Source organism: Ruditapes philippinarum, unplaced genomic scaffold (assembly GCF_026571515.1).
Source record: "Ruditapes philippinarum isolate M1 unplaced genomic scaffold, ASM2657151v2 ctg2514_1_1_1_1, whole genome shotgun sequence".
Lineage (NCBI taxonomy): Eukaryota > Metazoa > Mollusca > Bivalvia > Venerida > Veneridae > Ruditapes > Ruditapes philippinarum.
In genome coordinates this window covers 40,265-55,928 of record NW_026853142.1, presented here as the reverse complement: position 1 = coordinate 55,928, position 15,664 = coordinate 40,265, and the positions used below count along the sequence as shown (strand labels likewise).

The 15,664-nt window shown below is 32.9% G+C and overlaps 1 protein-coding gene across 1 annotated transcript in view; it reads right to left on the bottom strand.

Annotated features, from left to right (window-relative positions):
* The window catches only part of LOC132734860 (ATP-binding cassette sub-family C member 5-like), a 36,776-nt gene extending 21,352 nt beyond the window's left edge, over positions 1-15,424 (bottom strand). Inside the window, exons 1-15 of the mRNA XM_060721725.1 lie at positions 15,305-15,424; positions 14,352-14,468; positions 13,182-13,340; positions 11,720-11,867; positions 10,571-10,629; positions 10,150-10,297; positions 7,599-7,746; positions 7,039-7,124; positions 4,861-5,034; positions 3,557-3,619; positions 2,528-2,612; positions 2,140-2,288; positions 1,625-1,732; positions 1,055-1,193; positions 25-167 (exon numbers count right to left, since the gene is read on the bottom strand). Coding sequence (XP_060577708.1) covers positions 25-167; positions 1,055-1,193; positions 1,625-1,732; positions 2,140-2,288; positions 2,528-2,612; positions 3,557-3,619; positions 4,861-5,034; positions 7,039-7,124; positions 7,599-7,746; positions 10,150-10,297; positions 10,571-10,629; positions 11,720-11,867; positions 13,182-13,340; positions 14,352-14,468; positions 15,305-15,411 — 1,833 coding nt within the window. The 5' untranslated portion in view covers positions 15,412-15,424. The remainder of the gene's footprint in view (positions 1-24; positions 168-1,054; positions 1,194-1,624; positions 1,733-2,139; positions 2,289-2,527; positions 2,613-3,556; positions 3,620-4,860; positions 5,035-7,038; positions 7,125-7,598; positions 7,747-10,149; positions 10,298-10,570; positions 10,630-11,719; positions 11,868-13,181; positions 13,341-14,351; positions 14,469-15,304) is intronic.
* Between the last annotated feature and the right edge of the window lie 240 nt (positions 15,425-15,664).

The following is a 15,664-nucleotide window of genomic DNA, read 5'->3' as shown; positions in this document are numbered from 1 at the left end:
GGGTGAACCTGAAACTGTGTTTACCTTTTCAGCAACAAAGGTAAGGTCCTGTAGGGTTGGTGTATCAACAAAGGGTACATCACCATTAACATGCTCTGAGTCCTTCAATTTCTGCAGTTCATCATGACCTTTACCTTGAATACCATTTTTTGTCTTCACCTTTGAGACTTTTGGTAAAAAATATAAAAACAAGGGTCAATTTAAACAAGCTTATCATCATGTATACAAAGCAAAATTTGTTTGTTTTTCTGTTGTTGCTGTTTTTTTTTTAGTTCATGTACACTGATTTTAACACGCTTAGTTGTTATCTCTGTGATTGATCTACCTAACTGGCTTTCCTGGATATTTGTCCAATAATTGCCAATTTCTTCGCAAGTAGCTTACTACTAATCCAATATTTCTGAATCAACATCCAAGATCAATTGTCAAAAAGAAAGTTTGCCTCGCCCTTTGATCGAACAAGATGATAAAAATAGTAGCCTGCCATATTTTCTTGTTTCATCTGTAAGGTAGAGCTGTCATTGATTCATTGCAAAGCATACTGACCATACATCAATATTGGATGACAAATATGGGCGACACACCAATATATCAATATATACTCCTTATTTCTTGTATATAATTCACTTTCATACCTGTTTAAATGATTTTAGTAAAATATATATTCTGTTCTTACAAAAATGTTGTGTCCTGTTTATGTGTCCTTTGCATGAATTTTTCCTAACCATTTTTTGTCACCACTGCTATGAAATGTGTTCATTATGTAACAACAGCTTAGTGTAAGACATGGCCACCTGCTTTTGAATATGTTTTGTTTAATTCATAGAAATTAAAACAATTAATCAAAATTATCGATTTTTTTCAAATGTTTATCAAATATTGATCGACAGAAAAATATCAACGATACATCAATATCGTCTCTATCAATGACAGCTCTAATGCATTGTGAACAATTATCCATTTTTTAAGCTAAACATATATATTTTTTTTGAAGATTTATTTCAGTTAACTCATTTGGAAGCGTGCAAAAATATGCTCACAACAGAGCAGGTACCTTTATCTTTGCTCTTTCCATTCATGCCCTCCGTTAATTGTTTCTCCCATCTAAAAGTAGAACGGTTGAGTACAACAGCATATTTGTCGTTGAACACTTGCCATGGGTGTGGTACCATCTCATCCATTAGTAAAATACTCTGACAAGAAAAAAAATCACATAATCTAATTTGAAACAAATGTATCATATAATTTCTTTATATATGCATATGTACATTGTATTCTAAATAGCATTTCATGAAAATATAGATTAAGTTTACATATCCAGGATTGTTAATTGTTGGTTGTTCATTATTCGTATTTTTACGACATGTAGATATTTTTATCTTTGAACCCAATTGCTGAAGCATAGGAATTAGAAATAAATTCTCAAGAGTACCTTTTTGTTATGTAATTATAAATTTCATTGTATCATTTTTGTTTTATGATAAATCAACCAACCAGGAACATTATAAAGAAAACTGAATTGTATTGAATTATTAAGAACAACTTAGCCTGGTTTTAAAATCAAAATCACTTAGCACTATGATCAAATTTTCAATTCAATATAAAACTTTTAGTAAAAACAAACCTTGTATCTCTTAAAAGAAACTTTTGCGTCTGCCAAAGCTTTCACTGCAAATGGTAGAACACCCAGGGAAAATCTCATGGAGTTCAATACAGCTATCACTGTAAAGGCCTGCAAATGTAAAATATCAAATGTTTCTGTAGGCCTGTCTATATTTTATCCAAAAATAAAACTAAGTCTTGGCTCCCTCTGTCGATACAGACTTATCTGTTACCTGTTGGAGCTAAAGTGATTAGCCTTAGCAACCAATATAGAGCCAGGCCAGCCTGAAACGTATCCTGTATCTTGCTCAGGCACCAAAAACATTAGGCTTTACCACCAATATAGAGCCAGGCCACCCTGTACACCATTGCCGTTTGATCAGGCTCAATTCTTGTATTTTGATATTAACATCCCTAAATCTTCAAATGGACTGCTCCAAAATCAAAGCATTATAAACATTCAGCAGGTTAAGGGGTTTGAAAAAAAAATAAAATAAAAATAAACAGAATTGAAACTAACAAACTGAAGTATCTTACCTTGACAGCTGTGAGTTCATTTCCAGTGAGGACATAAGCTAGGAAGGTGAACACTGATCCAATTACAGGTACAATAGGTGCTGTAGCAGTACTGATACTTTGTACATAAGCTCCTTTCTCTAGAACAGCCCTCTCCTCTCCACGTATCACTGTAAATATAATGATAAAAGCTGTCTAAAAAAAATACTATAGCACTGGCTTGATTTATTTTGAAATTAAGATTTATAAACTTGAATTTTTTTGGGTTTTTTTTTGCAATTTTCACTAAAAATGATGAATGTTTTTTCCAAAATCAAAAGATGGACAAGTCAATTTCAGATATGAGGCACGGAAAGGGATAAAAATTCATTATTTATATCACAAGCTAAACCAAGAACAAGTGGAATACCTGCAATAGCTTTGGCGAATGATTTTTCCCAGGCATACATTTTGATCAACTTTATACATGTCAGTAGCTCGTTCATCATCCGTACCTGTAAAAAGAAATAATTAGCACATGATCATGTCACTTCATATGGCTGCAACATTTTCAATTTTGTCATTTTGTCCGTTCTTCAGAAATTCTGTTTTCCTCTATTTCAATAGAAGAAGAAAGAACTTCCTATTTCTGAATTTGGATGAAGTAGGATTGCAGAAAAACAAATTGTTCTACGTTTATTTTACTTATACAAGAAGATCACAGGTATCTTTGATTTGATATACACAGTAAACATGTATAAACAAGTCTACTTCCGGTTATCCCAAGAAAGGTACATGTTAAAATATATAGGCTTCCAAAAAAGACACAGTGATCGTACGTAACCTTTCATGTAATTTTAATGATTAAACTAAAATATTTTCTTCACTAAAACTACAACTCACAGACAGTTAAACTTAAAGCATTTTATTAAAGGGTGAGACAAGAAAAAAACAAAGTTACTCCAGTTATCGGATGAAAAAACATCATCATTTGTTTACAGCCTTACACAGCTGTTCAATTAACTTATGAGATAAAAATCAGATCAAATACCTCTGATAATAAGTTTTAATAACATATTGTATAAATAAAAAAATTAAGAAAAAAACAAACAAAAAAACCACTGTAAAACTTTAGGTAAAAATGTCAACATAATTATGTGTTCTAATTATTCTATACAACTCTGTATTTACTAAGCCCTCACTCAATATTCTCTATATCTGAAATAAAGATTGCAACAATGCAAAATTTGTTAACCCTTTTATGTTTAATATACAGACTAGAAAATTGATGTAACTGATTTAACTGTTACAAACATTGTACAAACATGAAATTCTTTACCCCTTTCATCTTTTATAAACATTAGCAGATGACAGCAACTTATTTACTTGTTTATCTATGATAAACATAAAGCAATTTATTATCTATGATAAACATAAGCAAATTAAGAAAGTTGTATACCCGTTTATCAGTAATAACGATGCACTTTCTTCTATAGTAGGTGGTCAGGAATGATATCAAATACTGTAAAGAAAACAAACACTCGGGAATAAATAACGTCTATAAAACAGACAAACCATTCTTTTCAAGTTATTACAATTATTTACAACACTCGGTATAAACAGCTTGCATTAAAGAAGATCAAAAGAATTATCTCTGAGAGATCACCAATATAATCTGTCTGATTACTGGTGGTCAGTGATATCAAACGGTTTAATTAAAATAGTCTGGACATAACCATTTATTAGTGTATATATGGTACCGATTATAAACAATGATCATTAAAGTAAACCAATGGAACTTATTCTATTCAAATAAAACCCATAATTTGTATTGAAACAGAAATAATGATAAATAATGGCATAGACAAACATAAAACATAATGACCACTCATTTTTTTGCCTATAGGATTTTATCAGAAGTTAATTCCATACATAAAATTGGAATCCTCTGGCATGTGTACGATCTGTTCACATTGATTTTCTGCAATAAATTCTCTCTACTCATAAAAAGAAATTATTGCATTGGGTACTGAATAAATGTACAAATGTGTATCGAAAGTGCTAAAGAAAATAACAAATATTTAACCATTTTGAATATACATGTAAATGGAGAAACTATTCTTTTTATTTTCTTTATAATGTAATCCGTCACATAATATTTAAAAAATTATTTGTAACCTATCTATTTTAATTTCAATTAATACTTTTAACTTATTTGAACAACTCTACAAATTTCATCCTGCCCAAACCAGTACTGGCATGTCACATGACAAATAAATGTGTCTATAAGACACCGGTGTTCCCACATTCCACTTTTTAGTCAGTCTTAGTAGGAATGGAGAGCTTGAAAGCAAGACAATTTGACAGCAGGATGAACCAACACGGACAAAATCTATATTCCCTCCTTATATAGGGGCATAAAACTGTGCAAGTTCGAGCCCTACTGAAGAGAAAATAAATCCTCGGTCAGATTTGAACCAATCATCGTTGAGTTGACAGGCACAGCACCTTCATCCCTATTCCTCAGTGTCCATAAAATTCATGGTTTTTCACTGACAAAGATATACATATATAGTTATGTATATTCTATGACAAATATGGTAAAATGTTGACCGACAAAAAAAATTCACCCTGAATGCCATCATTTGAAAATGTGATCGATCTACTTTTAAAAAAAATCGCAAACTATTGTGAGTAGGTAGCAAACTTTTCAAAGTATGACCAGCATTTTACTATTACCAAAAATGTGAATGTTTCACATACCATTAAAGGATAGAACGCTCCAAACACTCCCATGGCAATAAGTGACCATGGTCCAATAAGAATCAACATATAAATAAGGCCCATCAATAGAACCACAGGGCCTGGTACCATCAGAGGACCGATTACTACAGCTTCAAATATTCTCTGACTGTCATTGCCTAGTAGATTTACAATCTGAAAAAGAGAGACCCAACAAAAATATTAACAAAGTATATAACACACCTGAAATAAAATGATTACTTAACATTTTCTGTAGCATTTTTATTAGAAAAACAGATAACCACTGCCATATTGATATGAGACTTTGATCTGAGTACACTTTTTGGTGCATATTTCTGATTTTATTCCCCTACATTATTTTCCAGATAGACACTGTTACAGTAATAAGGCTTTCATTAAAGTAATCATATAGCTTATAACTTTTTTTTTTTACATGTTAAGCAGGATAAACAACACACACGCAAGCAAGGGACCAGTGATTCGAAGAGTGCAAACCTTATCCTTTGTAACGAAGTGTCTCCAATCCACAATTTAGGAGACACATATCAACATATAATTGAGCCGCACCATGACAAAACCAACATAGAGGGTTTTCGACCAGCATGGATCCAGACCACCATGTGCATGCTGTTCGCTATCAGTTTCTCTACTTGTTATACGGTTTGTAGGTGATCAGCATGGATCCTGATCAGACTGTGCGGATGCGCAGGCTGGTCTGGATCCATGCTGGTCGCAAACTCACTATGTTGGTTTTGCCATGGCACGCCTCAATTATCTTAACTGTAAATGTATTGCACTACACAGATGACTACAGGTTTCCCATTAAATAAGCATGTGAGTCCACATTTGACATCACTGTGCAATGAAATCAGGTCAATAATTGTAGTCGACAGACAATAAAATAACTATTTGGGTTTTTCCCTGATAATCTGTAAGTACAAACAAACTTTTACAGTTACAGCAAAAGGTTGACAAATCTATTGTGACAGGTGTCGCATCATGAAGCTTAAACGGTGAAAGTTTGTTTGTACCTAAGAATTTGCTGGTAAAAACCCATATTTGCCAATTTTTAGTTCAAAATAACATTTATTATAATGTCTATAAATACACTTAGAACCCCCTACTGTATCAAATATATATAAATTATAATTTTATATTATTTAATCGAATAGTCCAGCTAACAAGAGCTGTCCGTAAGACAGCGCGCTCGACTTTTTTATTGCTTGCCAATAAAAAAAGTTTTTGCAGTAAAAGGCAATACAAGAATCTCTGTATTTTTAAAGTGAACTAGTTGTTTGATACCCTTGAATATTACAGCAATGTTTATATGACATAATTTATGGTAAAGTGAAAAAGTGGATAGGAATGAATTTTTTTAGATTTTTTAAGTTTTTTAGTGCTTGCCTATAATACAAAACATTGACAGTTAAGGGCCATAATTCAAATAAAATCTTTGACAGAATTACCTTCTCCTGGACATGTTTGGGAATCATGATTGTAAACAAGTATTCCAACTTTCAAATTAATATCTCAAACAGTTCAGTCAAAAAGTGGACTGGTACTAAAAAACTTAACCAAGATTCTAAGTCGATAAAAAGGCCTTAATTTTTAAAACAAATCCTTGACAGAGTTACCTTCTCTTGCGTACAGATGGGGGTAATGATGTGAAATAGCATTAAAAGTTTCAAAGCAATATCTCAAAGGGTTAAGGCAATAAGTGGATTTTACCCATATTCAATGTATTTTCTAAGTCAAAAAGGGCATAATTCTGTCAAAAACCTTGACAGAGTTATGTCCTCTTGTCTGTTGATGAAGGTCGTGATGGTAAACAAGTATGGTCAGTTTCAAAGCAATACCTCCAATGGTTTTGAAATAAAGTGAGGTGGTACAAAAAACTTAACCAAGCTCAATACACTTTCTAAGTCAAAAAAGGGCCATAATTCTGTCAAAAACCTTGACAGAGTTATGTACTCTTGTCTGTAGATGGAGGTTATGATGGTGAACAAGTATGGTAAGTTTCAAAGCCATACTTGTAATACTTCTGAAATAAAGTGGGGTGGTACGAAAAACTTAACCAAGGTGTGACGCCAACGCCGACGCTAACGCCGACGCCGACGCCGGGGCGAGTAGGATAGCTCCCCTTTTCATAGAAAAGTCGAGCTAAAAATAAAAACATACCTCTCCTACAGTTTTGTCCTGAAGACTTCGCAACTTTAGGATCTTTCTAAATAAAATAGCTTGAGTTGCAGCACGTACACGAACTCCTGAAACAAACATGACATACATACATTCTTCATTCTTAAAAAGACAACATATCAACAAGACACTGCTAGACTCAAACATTTATTTAGTTTGATACCTTCAATTATCATATATGAGCCATGTCACAACAAAACCAACATAGTCTGATCAGGATCCATGCTCTTCGCTACTTGTAATAGGGGCTGGTCTGGATTCATGCTGGTCGCAAACGCACTATGTTGGTTTTGTTGGGAGGCGGGTCATATAATTTAACGTTGATGATGGAATGTATTTCTGATGTTTAAATTTTCACTCAAAGTCAGGGCGCAGAGTACTATGCTAATTTCTTTTATCTTCATATTTAGTTCGGCTACAACTGAATTACTCCTGTATTTTCATAATTTCACTGTTGAGCAACCAATCCTTGTCCATATCATTTCAATAGTATTTAGAAAACGTTGTAAAAAATAAATGATAACTCTTATAAAAATATATACCTGTGGCATAATTTAAATGCCAGGCCAATGCAAAGAACAATGACCTGCCCAACTCGCACAATACGATACCAGCCACCAGGCTTAATCCTATGCCTAAATCTACATCACCGGAATTCAGGTACGACAATAATTGGAGCAGCACAAATGCCTAAAATGTAAATAAACCATGCCATGACAAAACAAACAGAGTGCGTTTGGGACCAGCACGAATCCAGACCAGCCTGCACATCCGTGCAGTCTGATCAGGATCCATGCTGTTCACTATCAGTTTCTCTACTTGAAATAGAGTTGGTAAGCCAACAGCATGGATCCTGATCTGACTGCATGGATGCGCAGGCTGTTTTGGATCCATGCTGGTTGCAAACGCACTATGTTGGTTTTGTCATGGCTCAGCTCAAATAATATTGTTAACGCTTTTGTAACAAAATATGAAAAGAGAACTCTTTTGTAATGTAATATATCAAGTAATATTTCAAGTTAATTTCAAAACAGAACTGAAGGACGTGCCAGAAAATAATACTAAATAAGATTTTAACAATGTTATGATTTTTAATGATCATATAACAGGTAAGATTATCAAATAAATGTCTTTATCACATAAACCACAGCACAGGAGTGTAATAAATCCATTTAATAAAAACAAATACACTTTGCTGTGATGTCATTTGTGTTATTATATAAACATAGTGCTAAAACGAGCTAATGTTAGGGTTACACTATTATCGTATCAATGAAAAATGACATTTTTTACCTGTTAACTGTTCTTATTTGATATGTGATAAATAAAATATTATATATGTGTAGATTCAATACTAAATTTAATGAACTGGTACAACAATACAGTATTATGCTTGCCAGAGGCTCACATATGTTTAATTCAATTCCTTCACTAAATTTAGTATTACATCTACACTCATTCAATATCCTCTATATCTAAAATATCTGTACATTCTATAAAAAATATAACATTATATCAATTTGCAGCAATTAATTATGTATACCAAATATACTTATGGACATGCATGTAATACATGTGTAATTAAAACAATTTAAAAATTTAAACATACAAAATGAAAAATAAAATAATTAACACCTTTGTATATTTTTTCTGTATCTGTTTAACTATAAGATAGGTACAGAGAAGTTCTAGCAAAGGTAATATGATATACAAAAGGAGAAGGATTAGAGAAAACATAAGTTGCTAATTTAAACATAAAACCAAAATTTAATATGAAAGCTCAAAAAAAAAAGTTTTCCATTGACTGTCACTAATAATTTGTATCATTGTAGCATCACAGAAACAAATTTAATTTGGCATTTAACTTTGGAATGTTGAAAAATGCACCTGAGTAGAACCACAAACCTTCGGTAGACTGACTTGTTGGGTTCCTCACATGAAAGAATCCAAAGTCCCTCACAGGATTCAAACCCATGGCAGTGAGGGGTAAGTGATTTGTAGTCATCAACCTAAACCACTCATCCACAACCATGCCAACTATTTTTTTATGAAATTGGTGTAAAGCCGAGCCAAGCTCTGAACTTCTTGTTCAGTTTGACAAGGTTTCTTTTACTGGGTTATACTGAATGGAGCCAAACTTTTACAATAGTGAATAATTTTGTCATTACACAAAACTGAAAGTTAAAAATTCAAAGTAAAGTGGCAATTTTCAAAAACAAATTTAGCAGACGTCAATGTAAAACTAAAACCAAATATATAGGGTATTTAATAAATTTCTAGCAATTTTTTTTATTACATATAGAAATTACACAGAAGAAGCTGTGGCAGTATGACAAAACATAGAAAAATTGGCTGTTTGGGAAGGGTTGAGGAAAAGCGGAGAAGACGCACCTTCTGTAGGGTAACAAAATATATAATACTATACTTTGCTACTATTCTAGCTAGCTGGCATACAAATATTCTAAAATCTAGCTATATTAGTTTTGCTGGGACCATTAACAATTACAAACCCTAATGAAAGTATATAAAATAATTCATTACAGATTACAGTCAAACATGTGCAAAAGATAACCTGTAATTAAAGACCACCATGTAAAGAAAGGCCACTATTCAGCAACATTTCATGGATTAAATCGAACATTATAACCTCCAAATAAAGACAACTTGTCTAAACAGACCATGTTTGGTCTCTCCTTTGGATGGCTTTGTTCACAAGGTTGACTGTATATCATAATAAACCTAAAGCCACTCTCGCCTTATTCTGCCTGTTTTCTAAATACCTATTTTTTTAGTACCCTTTTAAAAAACAAGAGTGTGTTTTCCACTGTCATGTCATAATTTGAGAAATTATGAATAAAGCTGCTATTTAAAATACAAGTTCATTAAGGTCTGTAATCTTTAAAAACGAAACAAAAGCTCAAAGCATTAAAATAGCATCAAGAATAATTATTTTGAAAGTTAAAAAGAACACTATTGCAATTCAATCATATTAAAAATCCAGTAACAACTGGATTTTTTACGATCCCTTATTAAGCTCAATTGCACTCTGGTTATAAGGGGAGAAAAAAACAATGACTTAGCAGTCTAACTCACTGGGGTGGAGAAAGACACAATAGATGCAAATGTTAAGATCACCACCGCCAAGAAAACTCGTGTACGGACAAAACGTAAAACGGTCATAACAAACGACGCCTTTTGTGGCCCTTTTCTCTCAAGTTCATCTTTCCACAGTCTATCTAGTCTACAAAACATACATAAAGTGAAACATATGAATAAAAGATGAGAAATATTTGTTTGCTCCGGTCAAGTACGAAGCAAAACTTAAAGAGATTTAAAAAGGAAACACCAACATTCTCAGAGCTAACTGGACAGTGTCATTAAAACATAAACCCTTAACCCACTAAATAACTGAAATGGACATGTCAATCTTTTAGTACGGACTTAACAGTTCATCATTTTCAGAGAAAATTTCCAAATATGTACCGACAGAAAAGCAAACAGTGCAGACCACAACCTGACTACAGGGATACCGATGCAGACTGATTTTGGTCTGCACTGGTCACAATGTAGAATCTGTTGCCAACAGCAGGATAAAGGTAATAAAGCAATTATAAGTAGTGTCATAAAAAAGGTTATATACAACTAAAGTTAACAATAACACTGTAAAGATATCTAATAAGAGCAGTGTATGCAGGTTTATGGTCTTCTGTTAAACATTCCAAATTTAAATGAGGCATAAGTAAAAAAATATTGCTTTCATAATTGTCTCACAACTGCACTTTGTCAAGATAAGCCAGTAGCCAAAGTTTAATCAATAAAAGATAAGAAATATTTGTTTGTTGTGGTTGAGTATAGACCAAAACTTCAAAATTTGCTGGATGTCAAAAACTGGTCCTATGATACAACTGTCTTTTGCTACAAAATTGGCCAGATGCCAGAGTTTTAAAACTGGTCCTATGATACAACTGTCTTTTGCTACAAAATTGGCCAGATGCCAGTGTTTTAAAACTGGTCCTATGATACAACTGTCTTTGGCTACAAAATTGGCCAGATGCAAGAGTTTTAGAAGTGGTCCTATGATTATGATACAACTGTCTTTGGCTACAAAATTGGCCAGATGCCAGAGTTTTAAAACTGGTCCTATGATACAACTGTCTTTGGCTACAAAATTGGCCAGATGCCAGAGTTTTAAAACTGGTCCTATGATACAACTGTCTTTGGCTACAAAATTGGCCAGATACCAGAGTTTTAAAACTGGTCCTATGATACAACTGCCTTTGGCTACAGTTTTATTTGAGTATAAAGCAATTAATGTATTTATTAGAGGGTATGTTAAAAAGCATGCCTTACATTTATCTTACATCAAAAGTTAGTACACTAAATGCACAAATACACAATCAATCACTAAAAGTTGGGAAACTGATAATATATAAAAATGTTACACTAAAAGACAGAGGCTGTACACTTAAAGCATAAACAAGAGGATGGTAGTAAAGCACCAACAATTCTAAAATTAGGTTATGTTAGACACATCAAGTGAGTACACTCTAAATACCAAAATCCACAATCAAACACCAGAAGTCAGTAATCTAAAGGCTACAAGTTAGTACACAAACACCACAAGTCAGCATGCTAAAATATCACGTGCATTGTAATCACTTACTGGCACGGAGAACTGTAAAGCTACTGTGACAAATAGAGACAGGAAGGCAAATATCATTCTTGTCTTAACAAACACCATTACTGCACGTGAAAATGATGATTTTTCTGGACCTCGTTTTTTCAGTTCCTCTGACCAAATGCGTTCAAGTCTGTAAAAAAAGCTCAGTAAATTGCTAGATCTGATTAGCTTTAATTTTTAGTTATCCGTTACTAAAGAGGTTGGTTATCTTTTGTACTTTTTGCAAAGACCTATTTGCAGACGTTACGCTCCACTTTTTCTCAGTGCTGAACAGTATGATAAAACAAAGCAGAACAGGTGAAATATTCTTGCAAACATCCTTACCATTTCATACCAAGTTTGAAGTGAATAGCATTGATAGTTTAATCTAAACAAACAGGTTAACCAATGCCAACATCAATACCTATCATTGAGACAGTCATGACAATAGCTCCATTTCTTTTCTTAGATAGCTCCATTTCTTTTCTTAGAAAAGTGGAATTTAAAAAAGAAAAATTATCTTAGTCACATTTTATTATTAAAAAAGAAATATTCATATTTTTTTAACTGAAGGCAAAGTTTAAGTATAACCAAATTTTGTTAAGTTTATTTGTTTTTTGGGGTTAGTTTGAAGGTGTCTTAATGATAAAGAACATTTAATCATTAAACTACAATGTATATTGGTTTCCTAGCAGTTTCAGGCCACAGTTTTTAAATGTCAATATACGAGTACAAAACTTTTAAAGAATACAGTTACATGTAGGTACCTGTCAAGCATTACAAATGTACCATATATTTAATGTTGCTCTGTTACTTAACTTCTCAATTGGAATTACAGGCCTGAAATGTAACATCTTCTCTCCCTTTTATTCCAAATTTCGTAGCAGTTTATCAGATCTTCTTTCATTTCAAATATAATTCACTATCAGAAAGTAATGTTAAAATGACCTTATCAAAGAAACAGAATTTTCCAACCTTTTCCGTGTTGTCTGCAACAGTATTGATTTACCTGGAATGGGGCCTCAATAATTGTGCACGAGCATTTGGAAGATCCCTGAGGTGTTGCTTATTTTTAAATAATCCAAGTTCTCTAAGGTAACTTAAAACAACAGACAAAACTTCACAACATTATTATTAATCACTATGTACTATTTTAACTGCCTATAAAACAAACGACTCTCTGGTTTGATGAAGTAATACACACGCTTTATCGATAAAATATACTGCACTGGACAAAAATTATAAAAGGCAGCAAAACTGCTAAGAAACCAGTACATGTATATGTAAATGTACACATGTATATAGTTAGCCTATTTTTTGGCTCTTATCTTTATTGTGCACCAGGCTACTGTGAGAAGCAACTTTTGACAGGCTGACTTTATCTCAAAATATCTCAACCAATTTAAAACACTCAAACATTGATGTGACAAAACTAATTTAATTTACAAGTCTCGAAATACCTCACCTGTCAGCATTTGGTTTCGCCTTTTCATTTTCTCCAATCGTCATATCTTTAATCGTGTCAATTCCTTTACGATATATGTTCCACATCATTGACGTCTGCCAACTGAAGGTCATCGAAGAGAAACATCCCGCCTTTTCCAACGGGAACTCATTTTTCTTCCTAAAATGGTAAAGACAATCTCAGTGTTCAATTAAACAAGAATGAATTTCTCATAAAGTTTGATGAAATCTTATTTATCAAGAACAGCTATTATTTTTTTGAGAACTTCTTACCATGAGGCATTGACTTTCAATGATTCTTTATGTTTAAGGTGTAACTAAAGTCTAGATAATGTAGCATTTTCACAAAGGGGAACAATTCATTATAAATCCATACTAGAGTTAGGGGTCTTGGATAGTGACCAACAATTATAATCTCAAAGACATGAGGTAACAAGAGGATAATTCCCCACCTTAGTGCAGTAACAGGTTAACTTCTATTCAATTATATAAGGAGTTAACCTGTTACTGCACTAAGGTGACAAATGTCGTCTGCTGTGGTATAAAAGATAATGCAGTTTCAATGCCAAGCAAAAGTTTGAGTAAATATTTCCCACAACCAGTACCAATGGCTATTAACAAATGAGTATAGCATCTCCACTATTCATGAAAGTCAAACTAGAAATTGCCTCAACTGTACAATACAACACAATAATAGGACTGAATGTTTTCAAAATATGAAATAGACCTTGAACCTGCTAGTGTCAACTGATTCTGCCCATGCAGCCAGCACAAACCAAGATCAGTCAGTGCATCTGCACTGTTCTCTATTCAGTCAGAACTTTTTTAATTATCCCTAAAAACATACATGTGATCAAGTGGGAGCTTTTTCTTCAAAAAGAGGGAGATTTTAGACTTTGCAATAAACAAAGAAGGAAGTTCTGTCATCGAAAATTGGGAGATTTCTTTAATTTGTGAAAATACCCCTTATTTTACAAAAAATCTGTGTAAATATGACTGCAGAAAGACGGAGTCTCCCGCTAAAAGTGGGAGAGTTCACATGTATGCTAAAAATGACCAATGGTTTTGCCCATTTTGAAAGATGGATGAGTCCATTAAAGATATTTAGTGTGGTAAGTGTTAAATCAATCAAAAATTCTAAAACAGATAGTATTGTTGTTATTATTCTTACGTTTTCTCAAATCTGAGTGGAAGTGCATTTTTCATAGCCTTTTTATAACGTTTGAATTTCTTCTGATAGATTGAGCGTTCTGGCGACATTTCTCCACACTCATCTAGTCCCAATAAACTGAAATATAGAGGGGAACAAAAATTAAAACTAGTAAATTAAGAATTTCCAAATGTGCCAAAGTCAGGAATGTGTAAAGTCAGGAAGGTGTAAAGTAAGGAATATGTAAAGTCGGGATTTTGTAAAGTCAGGAATGTGTAAAGTTAGGAATGTGTAAAGTCAGGAATGTGTAAAGTCAGGAATGTTTAAAGTGAATGTGTAAAATCAGTAATGTGTCCAAGTCAGGAATGTGTAAAGTCAGAAATGTGTCAAGTCAGGAATGTGTAAAGTCAGTAATGTGTAATGTCAGGAATGTGTAGTCAGGAATGTGTTGTCAGGCATGTGTAAAGTCAGGAATGTGTAAAGTCGGAATGTGCATTGTCACTGCTAGTCATAATCAGAATTTATAGCTAAGCAGTATCATGAAGATGTCAGAAATGTGTAGAGGGATGGAACAGAATGATTAGAGAATAAATATGTTTGTTTGGTACAATAAAAATTTAAGTTAATGCATTTTTGATATTTATAATTTTGTAAAAAAAAAAAAAGAAAAATAATAATAGATATAAATGCTTAATGAAACTTTGTGAGGTTTTTTTTGCAAAATCTAAATTGCTGTCAATAATTATACATGTTATAATACAATAGCATCAATACTGTAAAACTTTGTAAAAAAAAATCACTAAACCGAAACATGGTCGCTAAAATCTATTTGGTTGTGTACCTTTAATTTTCTGATTCATATAGTTACTGAAATAAGTCGAAAAGGACTACTCCCAATTCATAGCAAGGCATTTTTTGTTGCAAAAATTCAGCAGCTGAAGAGTAAAAAAAAAATGAATTTTGAGAAAACGTACCTCCTTGTCATATCTTCAATTCTGTCATCCATGTTGTCTTCCGTGTTCCCTTTAAAATCAACATCATCCTCCGATTCACTACTGCTGCTACTGGCATCATTACTCATTAATCCCGTTTTTTCATTGGTTTATTTTTCTTTTTGTATCCTAGTAACTCATATTCATTTCAACTTAACTTTAATTTCTACATTTTCTTTGTCGTTTCCTTTAAAACCGTCTCCTTGTTGTCATTTTTTGCCCTGATTCACCCCTTTTCCCGTGTTTTTTAAACCTTTTCTTTGTTTTATTTTGGTTTCATCATTCCTGTCAGATTTTTGAAGCAGATTTTTCTCATCAGACTCCTCCGATGCCATTTTCAGC